The sequence below is a fragment of the Arachis hypogaea genome, chromosome 14 (genome assembly GCF_003086295.3).
Source record: "Arachis hypogaea cultivar Tifrunner chromosome 14, arahy.Tifrunner.gnm2.J5K5, whole genome shotgun sequence".
NCBI lineage: Eukaryota > Viridiplantae > Streptophyta > Magnoliopsida > Fabales > Fabaceae > Arachis > Arachis hypogaea.
In genome coordinates, this window is record NC_092049.1 from 18,350,425 (window position 1) to 18,369,326 (window position 18,902).

Below are 18,902 nucleotides of genomic sequence, written 5' to 3' on the forward strand. Positions count from 1 at the left end.
ATAATCTAACCATTCATTACTTTTTCTTTTCTATTTAATTTTTGTCCCACTTAAAGAATTAAAGGTAAAAGATCACACTTTATTCTCGTATTTTTTTCACTGAAGAGGATCCATTTTCATAGGGTGGTAAGTCAAAGTTAGTACAGTACTTTATTTGTTGACTTAATATTAAAAAAATTTAAAAATTAATAGTGTCCAAAATTAAATTTTAAAATCAGTATAATAAATTTAAATTTAAAGAACTAAAATGATTAGGGTTGACAATATATTCCCTACCTGCGGGTACCCAACCCGGATCAACCCGTTCGGGTAGGGTTGTCTATCCTATCTACTGCGGGTAGGGTAGGATAGGGTACAAATTTGCATACAGGTAGAGTAGAGTACGGGTTTAGGGTATACCTTACTCTACCCTACCCGCATTCTTAATATATTATATAATATATATGTAAAAATTATAATAGTGAGTCTTGTACTCACAATCTTCTTCTTATGTTAAATTTCTTTAAGATTTTATTGTTTTTAATTTTAATTTGAACTTTGTTTTTTATTTTTTATTTTATTAATATATATAAAATTTGGAATAGTTAAATTTTATTTATTTGATTTTTTTTTTTTTTTGTTTCTGCAGATAGGGTCGGGTAGGATTAGAGTTGAGAGATTCTCAACCCACGGGTAAAGTAGGGTAGAGTTTTAAGAAAATTTTTAACCCACAGATAGAATTAGAATAAAATTTAAACTCTACTCTATCATACCCATTACCAGCCCTAAAAATGATAAACCTAAAATGATAAACCTTATGAATTCGAAGGACTAGTTAGTGAATCTAGACAGAATTGTAAATTAAAATGTACTTTTTCAATTAGTTAGGGTAGTACGATGTGCTTCTATGTTTACATGTATTGCCTTGGTTTATTTTGAATTTCTGTATTGTAAAACATTCATTATTTATTTCCCATGTTAAGAATTGAGACATTTTAGTGAAGTTTTAATTTAGAGTAATTATTCACCATTTAAATTTAAATTAAATATAAAAATAGATAAATATAAAAGTAATATATTTATTATATAAACCGAATTAAGTGCAAAATATAATAAAATTAATTAAAAATATAAATAAGTTGAATTTATAATTTGACATTTGTCTAATACTTCTCAAAAAATATATATATATAATCATTGCTAATGCCTTTCTACATTTATATTATCTCTCATTTTCTAACTATGCTAGTTGTACAAAAAAAAATCAGTTGTTGAATTAATTATTTGTATATAATATATATAAAAATATAAAATACGTATTAAAATTAAATTAAACAACCTCTATATTTAAATAAAAATGATTGATTTAATGATTAATTTTTGGCATGTGCCTAACATTTTGGATTTTTTTTTCCAGTCCTTGAACACACTTCTAAATTCAAGGAGGTTTCTTCAAGAGCTTACTAATAGGCTACACAAGTGAAAGATAGCAAATTACCAATGAACAAATCCGTTGTCACATGCCCTTATATATTTACATAACTTGAAAGGAACAACGTGCAACAGAATACCTTAAAAGATTTGTTCATCAGGCTTCAATCCACCTAACTATAGCAAGCAGATCTAGGATTCTAGTAAAATACCTTGTCTTGTGATGTGATGTTAGCTTTCATCGTCAGAATCAAAACAGTGTCTTTTCTTCAGAGATTGTAGATCATCCATCCGCTGCTTATTGTGACTAGCATTGATTACACCAGTACAAGACCTGACTTTAGGAACATTCAAAGAACTTAACGGTGGTGTCCCTGTACCTCTATTAATTTCCCTCAGCACAGAACGTGCTGTAGCCGCAGCCGCTGCATCTGCCATTGCTGAAGCAACTTTTGAACCACTTGGAAACTTGCCGTCTTGTCCTTGCGCCTTGGCCGGATTCTCAGCACCCTCAGGTGATTGATTTGCACCTGTATTCGGCCTGGTTGACGCTGCTGCCTCAGCAACTGTTGCTTTGGCTCTTGCTGCCTCATATTTATGCATGTCATAAACAAGCTCTTTCTGCAGCTGCTTATCAGCAACCAATATGTCATCAATCTCATTCTTGTAGTCCTTGAGAAGGATTCGGAGGCACTCCATGAGAGACCCTACGAGGGGACTGTTCTTGCTTTCCAATAATCGTTTCAACTCTATGAAGATTGGGACTGTGTTTTGGATAAGACCCTTCTTCACCGCCTGAGTTATAGCCTTTCCTCTAGCTGCAGCTCCACTTTCTCCCCCTTCTTCCTCTATATCTGCTGACTCGGATGATGAAGCGCGAGACGATGGAATCCGAATCTCCTTGCAGCAAAGAATTCGAAAGGCATCCTGAACACAACTATTGTTAGAATTTTGAACAAAATTGAATAGGAAACTAGACAAATTCACAAAACAGTAAAAATGATGGAAAAAGAAAACAGGATTGTTATACTGAAAAGAATCACTTGCATTGTTCTTCCATTGCCAATAGCATACATATACTGATACAAGTATATAACTTGATTAGCATTGCCTGTAACCTAGTGCAGAATAATACCTGTAGAACAGACTGTCCAGTTGCATCTTCTATGTTGAGCATACCATCCGAAGCAGCAGCCAGAATTTCTGCACATAACTTGGCAAAAGTTGCTAGAAGATGCTCAGGAGCCATTTGTTTCAGTAAACAAACATAAATGTGCATTCTTTTAGACCTTGACTGTTCATCATTACCCCTGAAAAGAACCCCAGAGACTCGGCATGAAACAACGCTTCAACTAAATACTAGTGGCTATAACTCATAAAAATTGCTAATTAAGGATCTCTTTACCTAATGGAAAAACTTTGGCTTTCCCTTCGTGATACTTGGGACTCGCGATGTCCATGATGGGCATGGCAGTCATTCAGAACAAAAACAGCCTCAACAAAACTATTGTATGCTAGAAGAGGACTCTTTACTGATGATAGAAACACAATAGTCAGTTTAACAAAGAAGATACAAATTAATTTACATAACTGCAAGTATAACCATAAGCCTCAAACCTTTCAAAATATTTCCAAAGAGAAATTCTGCTAACCGCCTAATCTTTTCTGATTCATCAACAAGTGATAAAAGGAACCGAAGAAATAGCACTCCTCTCCACTTCACATAGTCTCTCTAGTAAAAGGAAAATATATTTTAGCATTCTTTTCTATTCAATTTTTCTCTTCTTTTGTATGATTATAACCAGTTAACCAAAATAACTCATATATGGTGGGAAATAGAGACAAATCACAGAAACAAGGAAACAAACAATACCTGCAATAATCTGGAGAGCAATAGAAAGGTTTGCCTTCTCACAAGTTCACAGGGATCCAAGAGACACCTGGTGATCTTTGTTATATAACTGATAACTTCCACGAAAAAGATGTTAGAATACAAAGAGTGACATTGTTCAATTTATGCATTCTGCATTAAGTGAATGCTGGACTATGGCATAATGGCTTATCCCTGGCACAAAATAGAAATTACTCATCTGTTTACAATGTGCCATTGTTTTATTTATTTGCATAAGAATGCCAGATAATTTCATCCACACTATTATACATTTTAAACTAAAATTTAAATTCACTTAATGCAGTATCTATTTGCAAGCTTACCTGTCAACGAGAGCAGTGTACCGAACACAAAAATCTGCCATCATCACCACAATGTTATTGCGAAGAGCTGCAGATTCACTCTTTTCAAGCTCCTGTGCAAGTATTACATTTCAATCAGGAAGCAAGTCAACATATTGCAGAACTAAGTCATAAACAAAATCATAGGACCAACCTGTATAAACAGTGGAATATAATTCTTTGCAAGCTTCTCATCAGCAAGGCAAAGCTTGCCCATGGTTAACCACCCTTGAATATAGAAAGAAGGAGCTTCTTGTGGTAGAAAAGTTGCAGGACCCGGTAGATTATTTATCTTGGGACCAGAACTCCCCGAAGTGATGATAGTATGTAATATTGGAACTATGGTGCTCGTATCAGCAGTAGGGCAAACAATTACTGCAGATCCAATTGTATAAATCGCTGTAGTTGCTTTCGTCAATGATTTGGATGTTGCTATTGACCTTCTTTTTCTAGAGCAACTTCTAGGTGGAGTGAAAAAGTTATTTTCTGCATTTTGCTTTGAATTCCCTGAAATGAACTTCTCTATTATTTTAGAAGCTCTGGAAAGTACTTGATGTACCCATTTCAAGACTAATGTGTCTGCCTCCGTGACATTCGAAGCTTTTCGCTTGCACAACGTTTTAAGAGCCTTCACATGAGCATCAACCTATCAAGCAAAAGCATCAACTCAATATGTTACATTTTAGAACTTAGAGGTGAATGTATCAATGTTTTTGTCCGCTTATCATTCTGTTTGACAGCTATCGTACCCAATTTAACTTGTCCATGTTGATTTCTGTGCAGATTTGATTATTTATCCTGTTTATCAATTAACTTTTTTGTTTCATGAAAAGTTATGTAAAACTTAGAGGGTGGCATATACATAGCTTAAAACACCAGATAGAGGTGTTAATTTTAAGGCAACACTCAGTAAAGATCATCAGAAATCAGGATCAGAGACAGATGTAATCAACAATATTTAATATGTCAAAAAATTGCAAAACATGGTGCAGAAGATATTAATCGAGGAAAAAACATACCAAGAAAGTGAACAGTGAACTTCTAATTCCATTTGGACAAGTATATTACATTATGTTCATCACTAAATGTATAGTATCACACATTCATACCATTCATATGGCCATTCAAGGAGAGAGGGAAAAAAATTATTCATGTTAAGTCAATAATGAACTTTATTTTGTTAAAAAAATAAAAAATGATTACCTCTGTTGAATGCATATTGAATTCTTCAACTCTTTTGAGCAAGTTATGAGCTAAATTAGCCGCAGGTTCAGGAGGGAGCTCCACAGATACATTAGAGATTGTTTGTAAGAGGAAAACTCGATCACTAGCCCAGGCAACAGCATCACATTCTATGCTTTCTTCGTTTTCAAATGCCTCTACTTGTTTAAACGGGCTTCTAAACTCACCTTCAACTTCATGTTTGTCAAGAAGCTGCCAATGATGATGAAGAAACTCCCAGTCCACTGCTTTTGGAAGGAATGCAGACACCTCAGATAAAAGAAACCAAGCACCAGGTGGTGCTGTCCATTTTTCTATTGGCAAGGAATGGCTCAGCCAGATAGACTCAGATGTCCTGATTATATTCTGAAGTGCAATAACAATTTTGTGATTCAACCGTTTCTTTTTGCCCAGGTTTGTGCAAATCTTTTTCACCCAAGGGCTCACCTCACCATTGCAAATCTCCCTCAGAAGATACAGAACTCCTTTAGGAAAGAGCATCTCCAACACTTTGTTGAAACTTTTCTCTTTATTTTTTCTGGCTGACATGGTTTCACTATGTGATGAAGTTGCAGATGCAGCTTTACATATCCGGTCCAGAACAAGTTCTTGAAACATATTCTCACATTCTTCTTGGATGCTAGTTTCATTGTCAGTAATTAGACGTGGAACTGAATGTAGCCATTCAATGATTACTGTTTCTGCTGCGAATGTTCTAAATGCCTACATACAGTCAATGTATACTTCATCTCAGATTTTCAGGCTTAAATGTTCTCTTCTTTTACACACTAAACTCTCCAACTCATCGTAGGATGAATCGGATGAACTCGGGCAAGCTATACAAATATGCATACCTATAGTATACATCTAACAATTTGACATTTAAGCACACTATGCTAACACAATAGGGCATCATTTATCATTAGGAACTTCATGCAAAAAACCGTGAGTAACATTGATTCTTAATCTTGTGTAACAAATATTTCACAATGGAACGACATTCCTACGGCCTCCACATATGCCATTGTGATTGTGACTTGTATGTATCTACTTAGCCAACAGACACAACTAATTAGCCATGAAAGCATCATATAAAAGCTTCCTGACAGAAGGGCAATATGCAAAAGAAAACATCGTTTCTTTTCTCATCCACTGTTATCAATTTTTTTCCTTTCACTCTCTCAACAAGCTTTGCCTGATTCTCTCAAACAGTCAAACATGGGACAAGACTTAAATATGTTATATAACCAATCAATAAGAAATAAGAAAGGACAAAAAATAAAATAAAATAAAATAAGATACAATATGTTACATGAGAAGATCCACTTTGAATCCTCCTAACTACCAAAAATGATAAATATAGTTTACCTTTTAAAATTCAAGACATTGAAAGTATGTACCTTTTTAATTGGTCAAACATATTACAACAAGCATAAAAAAGTACCTCAGAAAGAGCTGTAGTTGCTGCTTTCCTCATGCTAATAAGGGGATCAGAACAAGCCAACCCCATTGTCTTGAGTACCACCTCATCTATTGTGCCACCAAGAAGCGCAGTCAAGTTAGTAACAAGATGAAGTGCAGCCCTCCTAACAGCTGCCTTGTCATCCATACACCTTTGCCTAAGCATATTATTCATTTCAACACCGTCATTGCCATCACCAAACCCCATAAACCTCTTCAGCACCACACTACTCCTATCACTCCTTGATAAGAGCTTCACCAGCTGAGCTAAGTTTGCCAAAGCCCTCCCCCGAATTGCAGCAATAACATCCGAACATCGTTTCACCAATGCCTCCAAGCACCATATCCCCCAGGGATCATCACCACCATCCTCTTCTGAATCCAAACCCAACGGATCCTTCAATGACATTACAAGGCTATGAACAAGATCAACTGCTAAGAGCCTGAGGTTTGATTTCCCCCGACACATTGAAACCACGTACTTCACAAACGAAACTTGATCTTCAAACTCCATCACACGCACAATCTCTGTTATTGATTCCACTGCCAACGCTCGCGGTTCAGCCTTCTCCGGTGCCTTATTAACCAAATACCTTGGGAAATTAACCATTGCCTTCTTCACCCCATCGTTCTCCTTCGCCACTTTCATCATCTCCGTCTTAACAAAATCAAGTGCGAAGGTTCTTGCTTGCGATTTGTGCATGAAAACAAGCAGAGAAAGGGACCTAAGCACCTCAGAAGCGCTGCTCGAAGATTCTCCATGCTCAGGTTTCAGAACCTTCCTGAGAACACGGGAACAGAGTGTCAACAATTTACCATACTGCCCTCCGTTCTCGCAAAGTTCCACTGCCGTCACAGGAATCTCGCTAATCGACTGAACCAGAGACCTAAGACTCTCCGGGAACCGATCCAAGTGAATCAGATCCATAACCGAAGCCAGCTTCTCCAGCACGACGAGTAAAGCCTTAACATCCACTGAACTGCTTCCTCCATTTTCTTGATTCTCTTCCTCTTCATCCATGCCAGCATCGTCTTGGGACGGGTTTTTCCTGGAAGCCTTACCGGCACGGCGGCGCTTGCGATTTTTGGAAGAATTGGGCTGGGTGAAGGCTGGGGAGGCTTTGAGGGAGCGGCGGAGGGAGCGGAGGAGGGAGAGGAAGGAGAGAGGGGTGAAGAGGGTGAAGACGGGGGCGTTAGGAGAGAGGAGGAGGGAGAGGAAGGCGTTGGAGGCCAGGAGGGAGTGGTTTGGGTTTGGGGAGGAGTCCATGGCGGCGGAGAGAGGGGGGACGAGGGAGGAAGGGGAGAGGGACTTGGCGGATAGCTCATCGTAGAGGGCGTCGATGGGAACGGTGTCGTTGGCGTCGGAGAGAAGGAAGTTAAGGTCGGCGAGGGATTGGCGGGAGAGAGGGGTTGGGTTGGCGGCGGCGGAACTGGTGGTAGAGTGGTGGCGGAGGTCGTCGAGCTCGGCGACCAAGCGGGATATGGCTTCCTCCATGGGAATGGGGATTTCAAAACTGAGACGAACCCACAACGCCTCTCTGTTCTTCTCGTTTGAATTTTCATTTCCCGCTTTGTTATTTTAAACCTTTTTTTTTCTCTTTTTCAATAGATTTGTCTGAGTTTAATTTTAATGTATCACAAACTTTAGATTTTTTTATTTAACTAAATAAATATAGTAATCTCGAAAATAATAAACGGTGAGATATTTAACTCTAAAATGGCCATATTTTAAATGCTGATCCCGTACTATGATAGGATAACGCTGAGTTACATTTTAGGTGTACTCAAAATATGTGTAAGAGCTGAAATCGGATACTGAACATTTGAGATAGACGCATAATGGAGTTAAATCTCAATTTGTCCCCTGAAATTTGGCTCGACACTCAAAATGACCTTTACAATTTCATTAGCATCAATTAGAACCCCCAAATTTTGAATTGTAGCTCCGACTTGCCCCTGCGATCATCTCCGTCACCGAAAAGCTGATCTGGCACAGTTTTATGATACGGTGGACTATACTAAAACGACGGCGTATGGCTTCGCGCCCAAACCCTATTGAAACTACGTTGTTTCACTTGTTTTGGTGGTTCAAACTCTCCCTCTTCTCAGTACGACGATCATAAGTTGCCAATCTTCTTCTTCTTCTTCTTCGTTTTTCCTGATGCGTTGCTGTGAAATCCAAAAGAGTTCCTTCGAGTCATTCTAAAAATCTATGCAAACTTGGGGGTTTTGGCAAGAGTGAAGAAACCACAAGCACAAGTTTATCCAGAGGTTAGTTACAAAACTCATTGCTACCAATGCGCTATCTTTTACTTCTTTAACTTTGGTTGCTGGTTTTTCCTATATTTTGTTAATAAACTGTTGTGGTTAATGTGCACATGCAATGTAGGACTTAGGGTTTGATGATATTTTTTTTTTAATTTGTTACAAAGTTAGTTTTGTTGATGAGTGACATATTGGTTGTTTGTGGGTCTAGGATTAATGTTGTAATGGAAAGATTTGTCAGTGGTGCTTTTGGGATGGTTTCCTATGAATGTCGTATGCATAAAAATTGTCTGAATTTATTTGAAATTTCTTTACAGATGGATGATCATATAACCATAGTATTTTACCATGGAGGTAGGTTTGTTACCAAGGAGGATGGTAATGTAGCATATGTTAGAGACAACACTGATGAGTTGGTTGGATTAGATGAAGACACAATGAATGTGTTTTCAATCAGGGACTACTACAAAGTATTAGGATATGATAACATTGTGGAATGTTGGTGGCTGGCTCCTGGAAGACCTCTAAAGACTGGGTTAAGAGCTCTGTCACATGATTCTGAGTTGTTGGAGATGTGTTTTTGGAGATGTGTTTTCATGCGAAGAATAACCAAGGAATTGTACATGTTTACTTTGAACATGGAATATCCCAACCAGAATTTGATGATGAAACCCAAATGAAGTTAAACCAGCTACATCGAAACCCAACTCATCTAAGCTCACCACTGCCAAGCCCACTACATCGAAGGGTAAACAAAGATCTTGGAGACTTTTGTCACAAATGGTTGACTATGGATTCTTATAAGGCTACATACTTGCACTCATTGAATCCAATTCCAGGCGAAGCATTATGGGAAAAATCTCAATACCTTAAGCCTCTAGCTCCTAAAGTAAAGAAAGCCAGGAACTTTGACAAAGAAGAGAAGAAAAGATACCGATGAGGAACCTTTAGCAAGATTGGCAGGGTCATGAGGTTTGTCCCTATGTCAGGCTTCATACCTCCAAGGAAGAAGTGATGAGAAGCTTTCTGTTTTGTTGTATTTAATTATGTTAAACTTGGGTTCATCTTGATGATTGTATTTTGGGATTAGTTTATGTACAAGTCAGAAACAGTAGAACTGATATAGAATGTTTAAGTTTGGATTTCAATAGCTGGTTCTATTTTGAATGATTTTAATATTTTGTTTAATGAAGACGATGATGAATTATCAGTTTAGGGATTTTGAGTCATTGTCTAGGGATTTATTTCAATCGTAGGGGCCAAATTGAGACATAAAATTCTATCTTCAGGTCATGTAACTATTAGCAATCCCACTCAGCACTTAACAGGCCACGTGTAGTCTACCGTGTCATGAAACTGTGCCAGATCAGCTTTCCAGTGATAGAGATGATCGTGGAATCAAGCCGGAGCCACAATTAAAAATTTGGGAGTTCTAATTGAGGCTAATAAAATTGTAGGGGTCATTTTGAGTCTCGAGCTAAATTTCAGGGGACAAATTGAGATTTAAGTCCGCATAATGTGAAAGGGGGTCTCAACACCCGAGATATGTACAATTTCCTAATTCCCCCCTCGGCGTCCGAGATATAATTAAGGATTTAGTTAGGATCTTAGCTCCTGGGATATGTGTATTATGGTTTAGATATCTCTGCATCCAAGATATGTTGGAGAATAAGTCTATTTATAAAGTCCATCCCAATACCTCCCGTCACACAATTCACAAACCAATCTTTTCTTTCTCTTCTTTCTATTTTATTCTGATGGAGAATAATCAATTCTTCTTTGTTGTGATTTATCCCAATGGGATAGTTAAAAATCGTAATGAATGAGTGATTTTTGAGTTTGATAAGACTATCATGTTGTGCTTGTGCATAAATCTGATTGATAGCCTGGATGGACTAAAGACCGTCATCCTGAGCAATATGGAGGGAGTAGGTACGAAGGAGGTTGGGCGAGTTACATATAGATTTCTGCACGCGCATTCAAACAGTGGATTTACCAACCAGTTATTTTGGATTAATGGGGATCAGTGTGAGGTTAATGTTCGATGTACATGCACGGCTAATGCCGCAACATATGATAGAGTTGTATGCTGCGATCCGTGACGTGGTTGTTGGTGGTGGACCGTTTCTTTTGAATCATGAAGTTGTCCCACTCGAGGCCACATCGATCCACTACGTCCAACCTCATGATAGTAATGATGAGGATGATAGTGAGGGCGATTCAACTTATGTTGTCGGGTCCGAGTCATCAAGCAATACAACTTCTGAAGATGAGTATGTGCCAGAGACTCCTGACAGTGGTGTTGGTAGGTTTCTCCTGCCACCCCCTTTGGCCATTCCTCGACTGTCTGATGTTTCTAGTCATTATCAGATGCTGCACTTGGACGCAATGCAGCCAAACGATCTTCTGAACGCCAGTGACGATGAGGATTACAACACTGATGGTTGGGTGGAATTCTGAGTTGAGCATAGGTTCAGGAACCGTAAAGCAGTTCTAATGATGGTGAAGAACTACAGTATTCGACAGAATGTGGAGTACAGAATTTTGGAGTCAGATATACTTAAATACCATTGTTGTTGCAAGCAATTTGCCAACAGTTGTCCATGGAGTCTTCGTGTGGCACTACGATAGAACTTGAATTACTGGTATATGTTACGATTTATTTTGGATGCATTAGAGTCTATTACATTAGTTTTGTATTTTTCATAATGTTGACATCTACGTGAAATTTGTAGGGAGGTGCATAGGTTCGGTGGATCACATACCTGTCTAGCATCTACCATGTCTTGGGACCATGCTCAACTGGATAGTGGTTTGATTTACAAGGTCGTGTTACCTATGATAATGACTGACCCGTCGGTGTCTATCCTAGTGTTACAAAGTACGGTTCATCAGAGTTACCATTTCAAGCCCTCGTATCGAAAGGTGTGAAAGGCAAAGCAAAAAGCGGTTGCTAAGACTTATGGCGACTGAGAAGAGTCGTACAACAGGATACATGTACTCTTATAAGCTTTGCAGGAGTGCCTCCTAGGTACGATTCACGAATGTATTGTTGTTCCTTATTCCAACTGGGACATGGTTGACGAAGAGTGGAATTAGTTTGATAAGTTTTTTGGACATTTTCTCCATATATTGAAACGTTTAAACATTGCGAGCCTTTCGTATTTGTGGACGAGACACACTTGTACAGAAAGTACGGGGGTGTGCTGTTAATTGTTGTGGCTCAAGATGGCAATAACAATATTCTTCCTATAGCTTTCTCATTAGTTGAGTTTGAGACAATAGAGTCATAGTCGTTTTTCTCTCGAATTTGAGACAACATGTTACTCCATAATATGTACGTACCTAGAAGCAAGTGGGAACCTGACGACATCGTATCCCGCCAGACTAAAACACGGGAACCTATGGTAGATCTATGAGACAAAAAGCGGCATATACCCCGCAATTTCATTCACATCACGTGATGTCGCGATGCACAATGAGTGGTACGTATGACAGAGTAGTGCAGACCCCCATGACAACTGGCTGCAACGATTGAAATCCTCCCGTAGCGACAGCCATCTCAAAGGGATAAGTGTAGTAGACTTGTCCGTGAACAGAAACCCTCCAATAAGTATCATCAAGTAGCACTGGGTATACTGACAGAGTGTATCCGAGGCTGCCCCAGCAAGAATGTGTGTAACCCTGTCCCTGAGCCAGTCATCCGCACCCCGAAAACCTGCTTTCCTCCCTCCGGTTGTGGTGGTGGCCCGGCGCCAAGTAAATCCTCAACTCACTCCCACCTGGGGTGTCTATGCCATCGCTGAAAGTCTCTGGTACAATCCCCAATGGGCTCTCCAACAGAGCACAGACCAATGTGGTAGGCAGCATCCTGGAGCGTAATTCTAGCCTCATCCCATGGAAGGAGGAACATGTGGGTCTCGGGCTTCCGCCACTCGACAAATGTAGAGATCAAGGAATTGTCAAATATAAAACTCCTCAACTCTACTGCATGTCCAAATCTAGCCTCCCTTATATAGGGCAATAGGATGGCCGGCGATAGGAGACCCAGGGTCACACGGAGTGGCAACAGTAACCGTGGTCTCTGCAATTTCTAAAACATTTACTCGTGCATATTAATTACGTCTAAACCATTAATTGTTGCTAAACATTACTAAAACTTATAAACCACCGAGATAATCTTATGTATTAAATGCAACAGATACCTATTTATTGGACTAACAGATTAAATGAGAGTTACTTGTTTTATTTATTTAACTTAACTTACAATTAGTTACCTATTTTATTTATTTAACTTAAGTAATTACAATCAATTATACAAAGTATAAAATCATACTAGGTATACCAACGAAACTAATATAGATCTTCCAACTTATTAATCACTAACAATAAAAAAAAATGTTAAACTACTAACCTCAAAGTCTAAAGCTCCAGTTACGTGCCAAGTAGCATTCAGTCTGTTGATGTCTCCTTCGTGGACATATTGTCGGGTGTCATATTTTTTGAAGAAACTCAAATTCACGCGTTTAGAAGGTCACAAAAGTGGAAGAAATGGTGGTTATGCATATAATTCTCAGATGTTGTGACTTATATATGCATGCAAGCTTTATGCTGAGACCCCATCCATGACGATTGCTCATATCTCGGGTGTTGAGACCCCCTTCACATTATGCGCCTATCTCGAATGCTCAGTATCCAATTTCAGCCCTTACATATATCCTGGTAGCACCCAGGATGTGACTTAGCGTCATCCTATCATAGCACGGAGTCACAACATCCGAGATATGGCCATTTTGGGGTTACATCCTCAGCATTCGAGATGTGTCTCAGGATGCATTTTCGTAAATACCACCGTTTATTCATTTTCGTAATTACTATATTATTTAATTTAAATAAAAAATTCCAAGTTTTACAGTCTAAAAGTTTAGATATTTAAGTAATAAACTTAAAAAAATTATTATGTGACTTTTTTTGTGACTGAAAAGAAAACAAACAACAACCAAGAAAGAAAAAACAAACAAGAAACTGCTTAAGAAAGACAGTCCCGTTGAATACTACTCTCAAACTCCTTCCAAGGGAACGGAAGCTCCACTTGGGGAGAAAGGGTCCTTATTGCAGTCTTTGTCATGATGTCTACTACTGTTTTGCATCTCTCAAGATCAACCGAAGATCAGCACACCATTTTCAAGACATGATATCTCGGATTTTCAGCACCAAAAGATCAATAAAACTAGAGCAATCCTTTAAATTATTGACAATAATAAAGGCCTCCACACAGTCTGTCTCACATATAATATCTCTTTGCCCCGAGTCCTAGGCTAAAAGAAAGCCTCTCCAAATAGCAAACAACTCTCCTTGCAGAATACTATGACTCTCAATTGTTCTCAGATAGCCTCGTTGTCACCTTCCCTTCCAATCTCTGCTAACACAGGCAAAACTAATCCGAGCAACATTGCCAGGATAGCTAGCATCACAATTAATCTTAAAGGTACTCAACGAGGGAGAAATCTAAGAGCCACTAATGGTGGAGGGAATAGACACTCATTGTAACTTAAAATATTCTGAAGTTCCTTTTCCAAGGACAAAGTCATACTAGTCACCTTGTCCGTGGTCCAAGACTCGTTGGGATGAAAGATCTCGTAATTTCTCGAACGCCAAATCCACCAGAGACCAGAAAAGAATCAAAAGGGGCATTGTTTGCTATTATGTAAGAACCAACTCATCAAATCTAATGGTTGACCAGAGATCCCTAAATCTTGCCAAACTAGCTAGACTTTTGGACAATCCCGAATGCAATGTAAAACTTATTCGTTACCTGAGAAACATAATGGACAGCTATCTGTGTGCAAAATGCCCCTCCTAAAATGAAATGCAATAGTAGGAAAAGCCTCCTGAAGACATAGCCAGGCCAAAAAATTGTTCTTTTCTGGAACATGTTGACGTCAAAGCCAAAACCAATTCCCTCTATCCTCCTAACTAAACATCTTCTTACTGAGCCACAAATAACCACTACGAGCGTCATAAACCTTTGAAGTCACACCAGTCCAACACCAACCAATCTCTAAACCAGCTTGAACATTCGGGTTGGAAGAGTTAATGTTGCTTTGCAGAGACTAATTCAGAGGAGAATAGATATTCTCAAGGTTCCACTATTCAAATGACTAAAGGTCCAAGATTCGGAGATTCGAATTAGAAATATGAACATAATCTATCTCATGACACAGTTGCCCCTCTCTGATCTTCTCCATTTAGAAAACCAAAAGTTATGTTCTAAATCCCAATGCACTAAATAAAACATTCCTTTAAGATATCCCAAACTTGACATATACTCTTTCAAACATAAGATCCCCTGCCTTGAGACCAACTGAAGCAATTATCCTTAGAAGAATAGTATTTTTCTGTCAACAGTTGAATCCAAAGCTTGTTAGGATGGTAAAAGAGTTGCCAAACTAGCTTTCCAAGAAAAACAATATTAGCACAAAAAGGATATCTAGCTAATTCTCAGACCCCTAAACTTCTTAGGGGTTACTAACACCTTCTAGTTAACTAAATTCAAACCTCTACCATCAGCTTGACCCTTTCATAGAAAGTTTCGTATCATGGATTTTATCTTATTAGTTATCCCATTAGGGAATAGAGATACTTGCATGCGGTAAGTAGGAATTGCAGTCACTACCGAATTGAGCAAACAAAGTCTACCCGCCTTATTAAGCAATCTCCCTTTTCAGGTGGCTAGCCTTCCCCAAATCTTATCCAGAACATTGTTGAAAGTTGCACGTATCACCCGACAGTGATTAAGGTTCACCCTTAAATACTTGTCCAAGTTCTGGACAAATCAGATGGAGGACACTTCGGTGAAAATATCTTTTCTTGTTGCTGAAATATTCCTGGAGCATAGCGCTTTAGATTTTTTCACATTAACCTTCATTCCAGAGGCTCTGCAGAAGTTTTCCAAAGCTATCATTATAGTTTGAACTTGCTATTTTTTAGCTTTACAGAAAAGAAGCAAATCATCGGCAAACATCAAATGATAAATTCTTGGACCCCCTCTAGAAATCGCAACCAACTTCCACAAGCCCCTATCAACTTGTTGATTAATAGAATAGGACAATCTCTCCATACAAAACACTAACAGATATGGTGACATAGGGTTTCCTTGTCTAAGACCCCTGCTCGGAGTGAATCTATTTAATCTATCCCCATTCCAAAGGATAGACAGCAAGGAAGCAGTGACACCACGAATAATCAGATTGACTGTCAAAAGAGGAAAGCCAAAACTCACAAGGGTATGTTTCAAAAATCCCTAATCCACTCTATCGTACATTTTCTCCAGATCAATCTTAAAGGCAAAGGTGCCTTTCTTTGACTTTGTCTTCTTCATGAAATGGAGAACCTCTTGTGCTACAATAATGTTGTCTGAAATTTCTCTTCAGGGGATAAACCCTCCTTGAAGGGGCCAACAATCTCTTTGAGATGGGGATGAAGTCTATTGAGTAGGACCTTTGTTATAACTTTGTAAACCAAATTACAGAGGCTAATAGGTCAAAAATATTTCATGGAAACCGGGTTTTCTACCTTTGGAATAAGAACCACAAAATTTCATCATCCTTGGATCCATATCCAAACCAGAGAACGCATGACAAACCATAGTCCAAACATCAAAATCAACAATCTCTCAGTATTCTTTAAAGAAGAAAGCCTGAAATTCATCAAGGTCCAGCACCTTAAAAGAATGTATAATAAAAATAGCTGACTTAACTTCGTCCAAAGTACTGGCACTGCGAGGCTATAACGGGCTTTATCATTTAGGGAAGGCAGCGGCACATCACCAAGACAACCTAAATTCTCATCCTCTGACTAGCAGAATAGGCGTTTATAAAAGGATTCAACTTCCCTTCTAAGGACCTTTGGATCCATTTTTCATACTCCATCTTGAAGAAAGAGACCATGAATCTTATTATGCTTTCTCCGCACAAGAGTCTAGATATGAAAGAACTTGGTATTTCTATCTCCAAATTTTACTCACTACTCTCTGGATTTTTGAAACCGTAGAAGTTCCTCCTGCACAAGCGTGTTATTAAATTCCTCAATCAGCTGTTGTTCTTTTTGCCGCATAGACAAATCCTCAATTACTCTCAGTCGCTTATGAAGGAAATTAATCTGCCTCTCCAATTCGTATTTTCTAACAAAAATATTGGCGAACACTTTAGAATTAAAACTCTAAAGAGTTCTTCTGTAATTTTGAAAGCTTGCGATGCACCTCTCTGTAGCCAGCCCATCATGACTGGTTCACAATATCTCTGTACTCCAGATGAGTTGCCCAAGCCGCAATAAACCAAAAAGGTCTATTCTTTTTCAGTTGGGGACGACCTGTACATTGTACTAGGATAGGATAATGATCAAACTGAAGTCTATTTAAAATTTCTGCATAAGCCTCTGGAAACGAGAGATAACTATCCACTATTGATACAGACCCGGTCAAGTTTTTTCGCCACCTCAACACAATTTTTAACCCTTTTGTACTAAGAAAACCGTCTCCATAGTCTTCAAGTCAAATAGATCACTATCCCATAGAGAGGCAGCAAGCTTATCTGCATGGCGACTTGAAAAGAGACAACCCTTAGATTTGTGAGAGAATATGTAAGACCCAGAACTTTTGAAAAGTTATTACGAACTAATTTCAAATTATATATTTATTTATTTACAGTTTTAAGTTCATAAATTATTTTATAGAAGATAATTAAAGGTAGTTTTGATTAATTGGATTTGAAATTAATTAAGATTTATATCCAACTCTCATTTTGGATTATTTTCCTATTTACTATTTAAAGTCTTAGAAATTCAATAATGATGATGTTTGAAAATTTAAATTAGAGTTTTATCTAATTTTTTAATTATTGAATTAATTCTTATATTTATATTATAAAATTAGTAGCTGTAGAATAATAAAATTTTTATATAATACCTTTATAATTAAATACTTTTAAGTCTTGTTAATAAAGAAAATTAATTTTATTATCTTATAATTTCAATTGGAGTACTTGATTTCAAGCCAAATAGTATTTTGATACAATTAAAGTAATTTTAGAGATTCAAATAGCTTCCAAATTAAACCTCAAAATCCTTAATTCTATATACAAACCCTAACCTAATTAATCTATAATTTTTTTCCCTTTACCCCAAGAAAACCCAGCAGCTCCAGACAAATAAAGAAAAGAGAGTTAGAGGGGGGGTGAAGCTCGAAGAAGGGAAGAAAGGGAGGTGAAGAAGAGGAGCGAACCGAGGGAGAAGAGGAGGAGAAGAGAGAGGCTGCGCCGACGCCACTGGTTTTCGCCACCACCGCCGATGCCGCTGAAGTGAGAAGGCGCCGAACTGCTGCACGCGGGAAGCCATGCTGTCGCCGCCATCGCCAAGCCCGACCCTGCGCCTCGCCGTCGTGTTGCTATTAAGGGAGAAGGGAGCGTGAACAACAGCCACGAACGAAGAAGAGAGCGCGGATGCAGAGGAGGTGAAGTCGTCACTGTCACCGTCGCGTGAGGAGTCGCCGCCGTGCCCAGTCGTCGTCGCCGCCGTTCCTCCACCGTCACCGAAGCTATTGGGCTCGCCGTCGATGCACCCATGTTGCTGCTGCGTCGCCGGAGCTTCACGACGCTGTACTGGCCGCCGGAGAACACAGATGAGGCCTCTGTCTTCTTGGGTTTTGATTGTTGCTAGTTACTCGACCGTACGCCGGTCGGAATCGGGCCAGATTTATCGGTAACCACTTCCTCCATTCTTGAATTTGTTCCATTTTTATTTTGCTCCGCTATTCTGATTTTTCTGGTGTTTCTGCTGTCTTACTAATCAGAATGGTGTTATTGCCACTAGAACGGATGCACAGGTCCCTGATTCTCTTCCTTGTTGCCCCATCGTTTTGTTTTCTATAGCTGCAGTAAGTTATTCTAACCTTGATATCCTTACCGCTGTTATTTTGCTATAGATTTTTGAGAATTCTGTGATGTTGACGTTCTAGGGTGGAGTTCTAGTAATTGCATGGTTAGAATAGAAGCCGTTTTTGTTGTTGTGGAAGTGAACGGAGCGGCGGATGCAGCTGCCGTTGAATGCGAGTCAAGAGGAAAAGGTTTCTTGGACGTATTTGATTTATGGGTTTTGATTATTCGAGGTAGGGGCGCTTTTCTTAAACTTGATTTACCTTCCAAAGTTGTTATAAATCGATATTAATGCGTAAGATAGATTTTTGTGATTTCGTAAGTCTTATGAATTGAATTGAGTTGCTTTGGATGAATGAGATTATTAGTTTGATTGATAAACTG

At 38.6% G+C, this 18,902-nt stretch overlaps 1 protein-coding gene across 1 annotated transcript; it reads right to left on the reverse strand.

The window, feature by feature from the left end:
- Positions 1 to 1,325: 1,325 nt before the first annotated feature.
- On the reverse strand, positions 1,326 to 7,972 carry LOC112741739 (condensin-2 complex subunit CAP-D3). Its single transcript, XM_025790832.3, has 9 exons — positions 6,308 to 7,972; positions 4,846 to 5,586; positions 3,797 to 4,288; positions 3,625 to 3,716; positions 3,284 to 3,371; positions 3,028 to 3,142; positions 2,816 to 2,942; positions 2,546 to 2,720; positions 1,326 to 2,337 (listed from the first exon to the last, which is right to left on the reverse strand). Exons 1-9 carry the CDS (start codon positions 7,817 to 7,819, stop codon positions 1,642 to 1,644), a joined length of 4,038 nt encoding a protein of 1,345 aa, XP_025646617.1. The 5' UTR covers positions 7,820 to 7,972; the 3' UTR covers positions 1,326 to 1,641.
- Between the last annotated feature and the right edge of the window lie 10,930 nt (positions 7,973 to 18,902).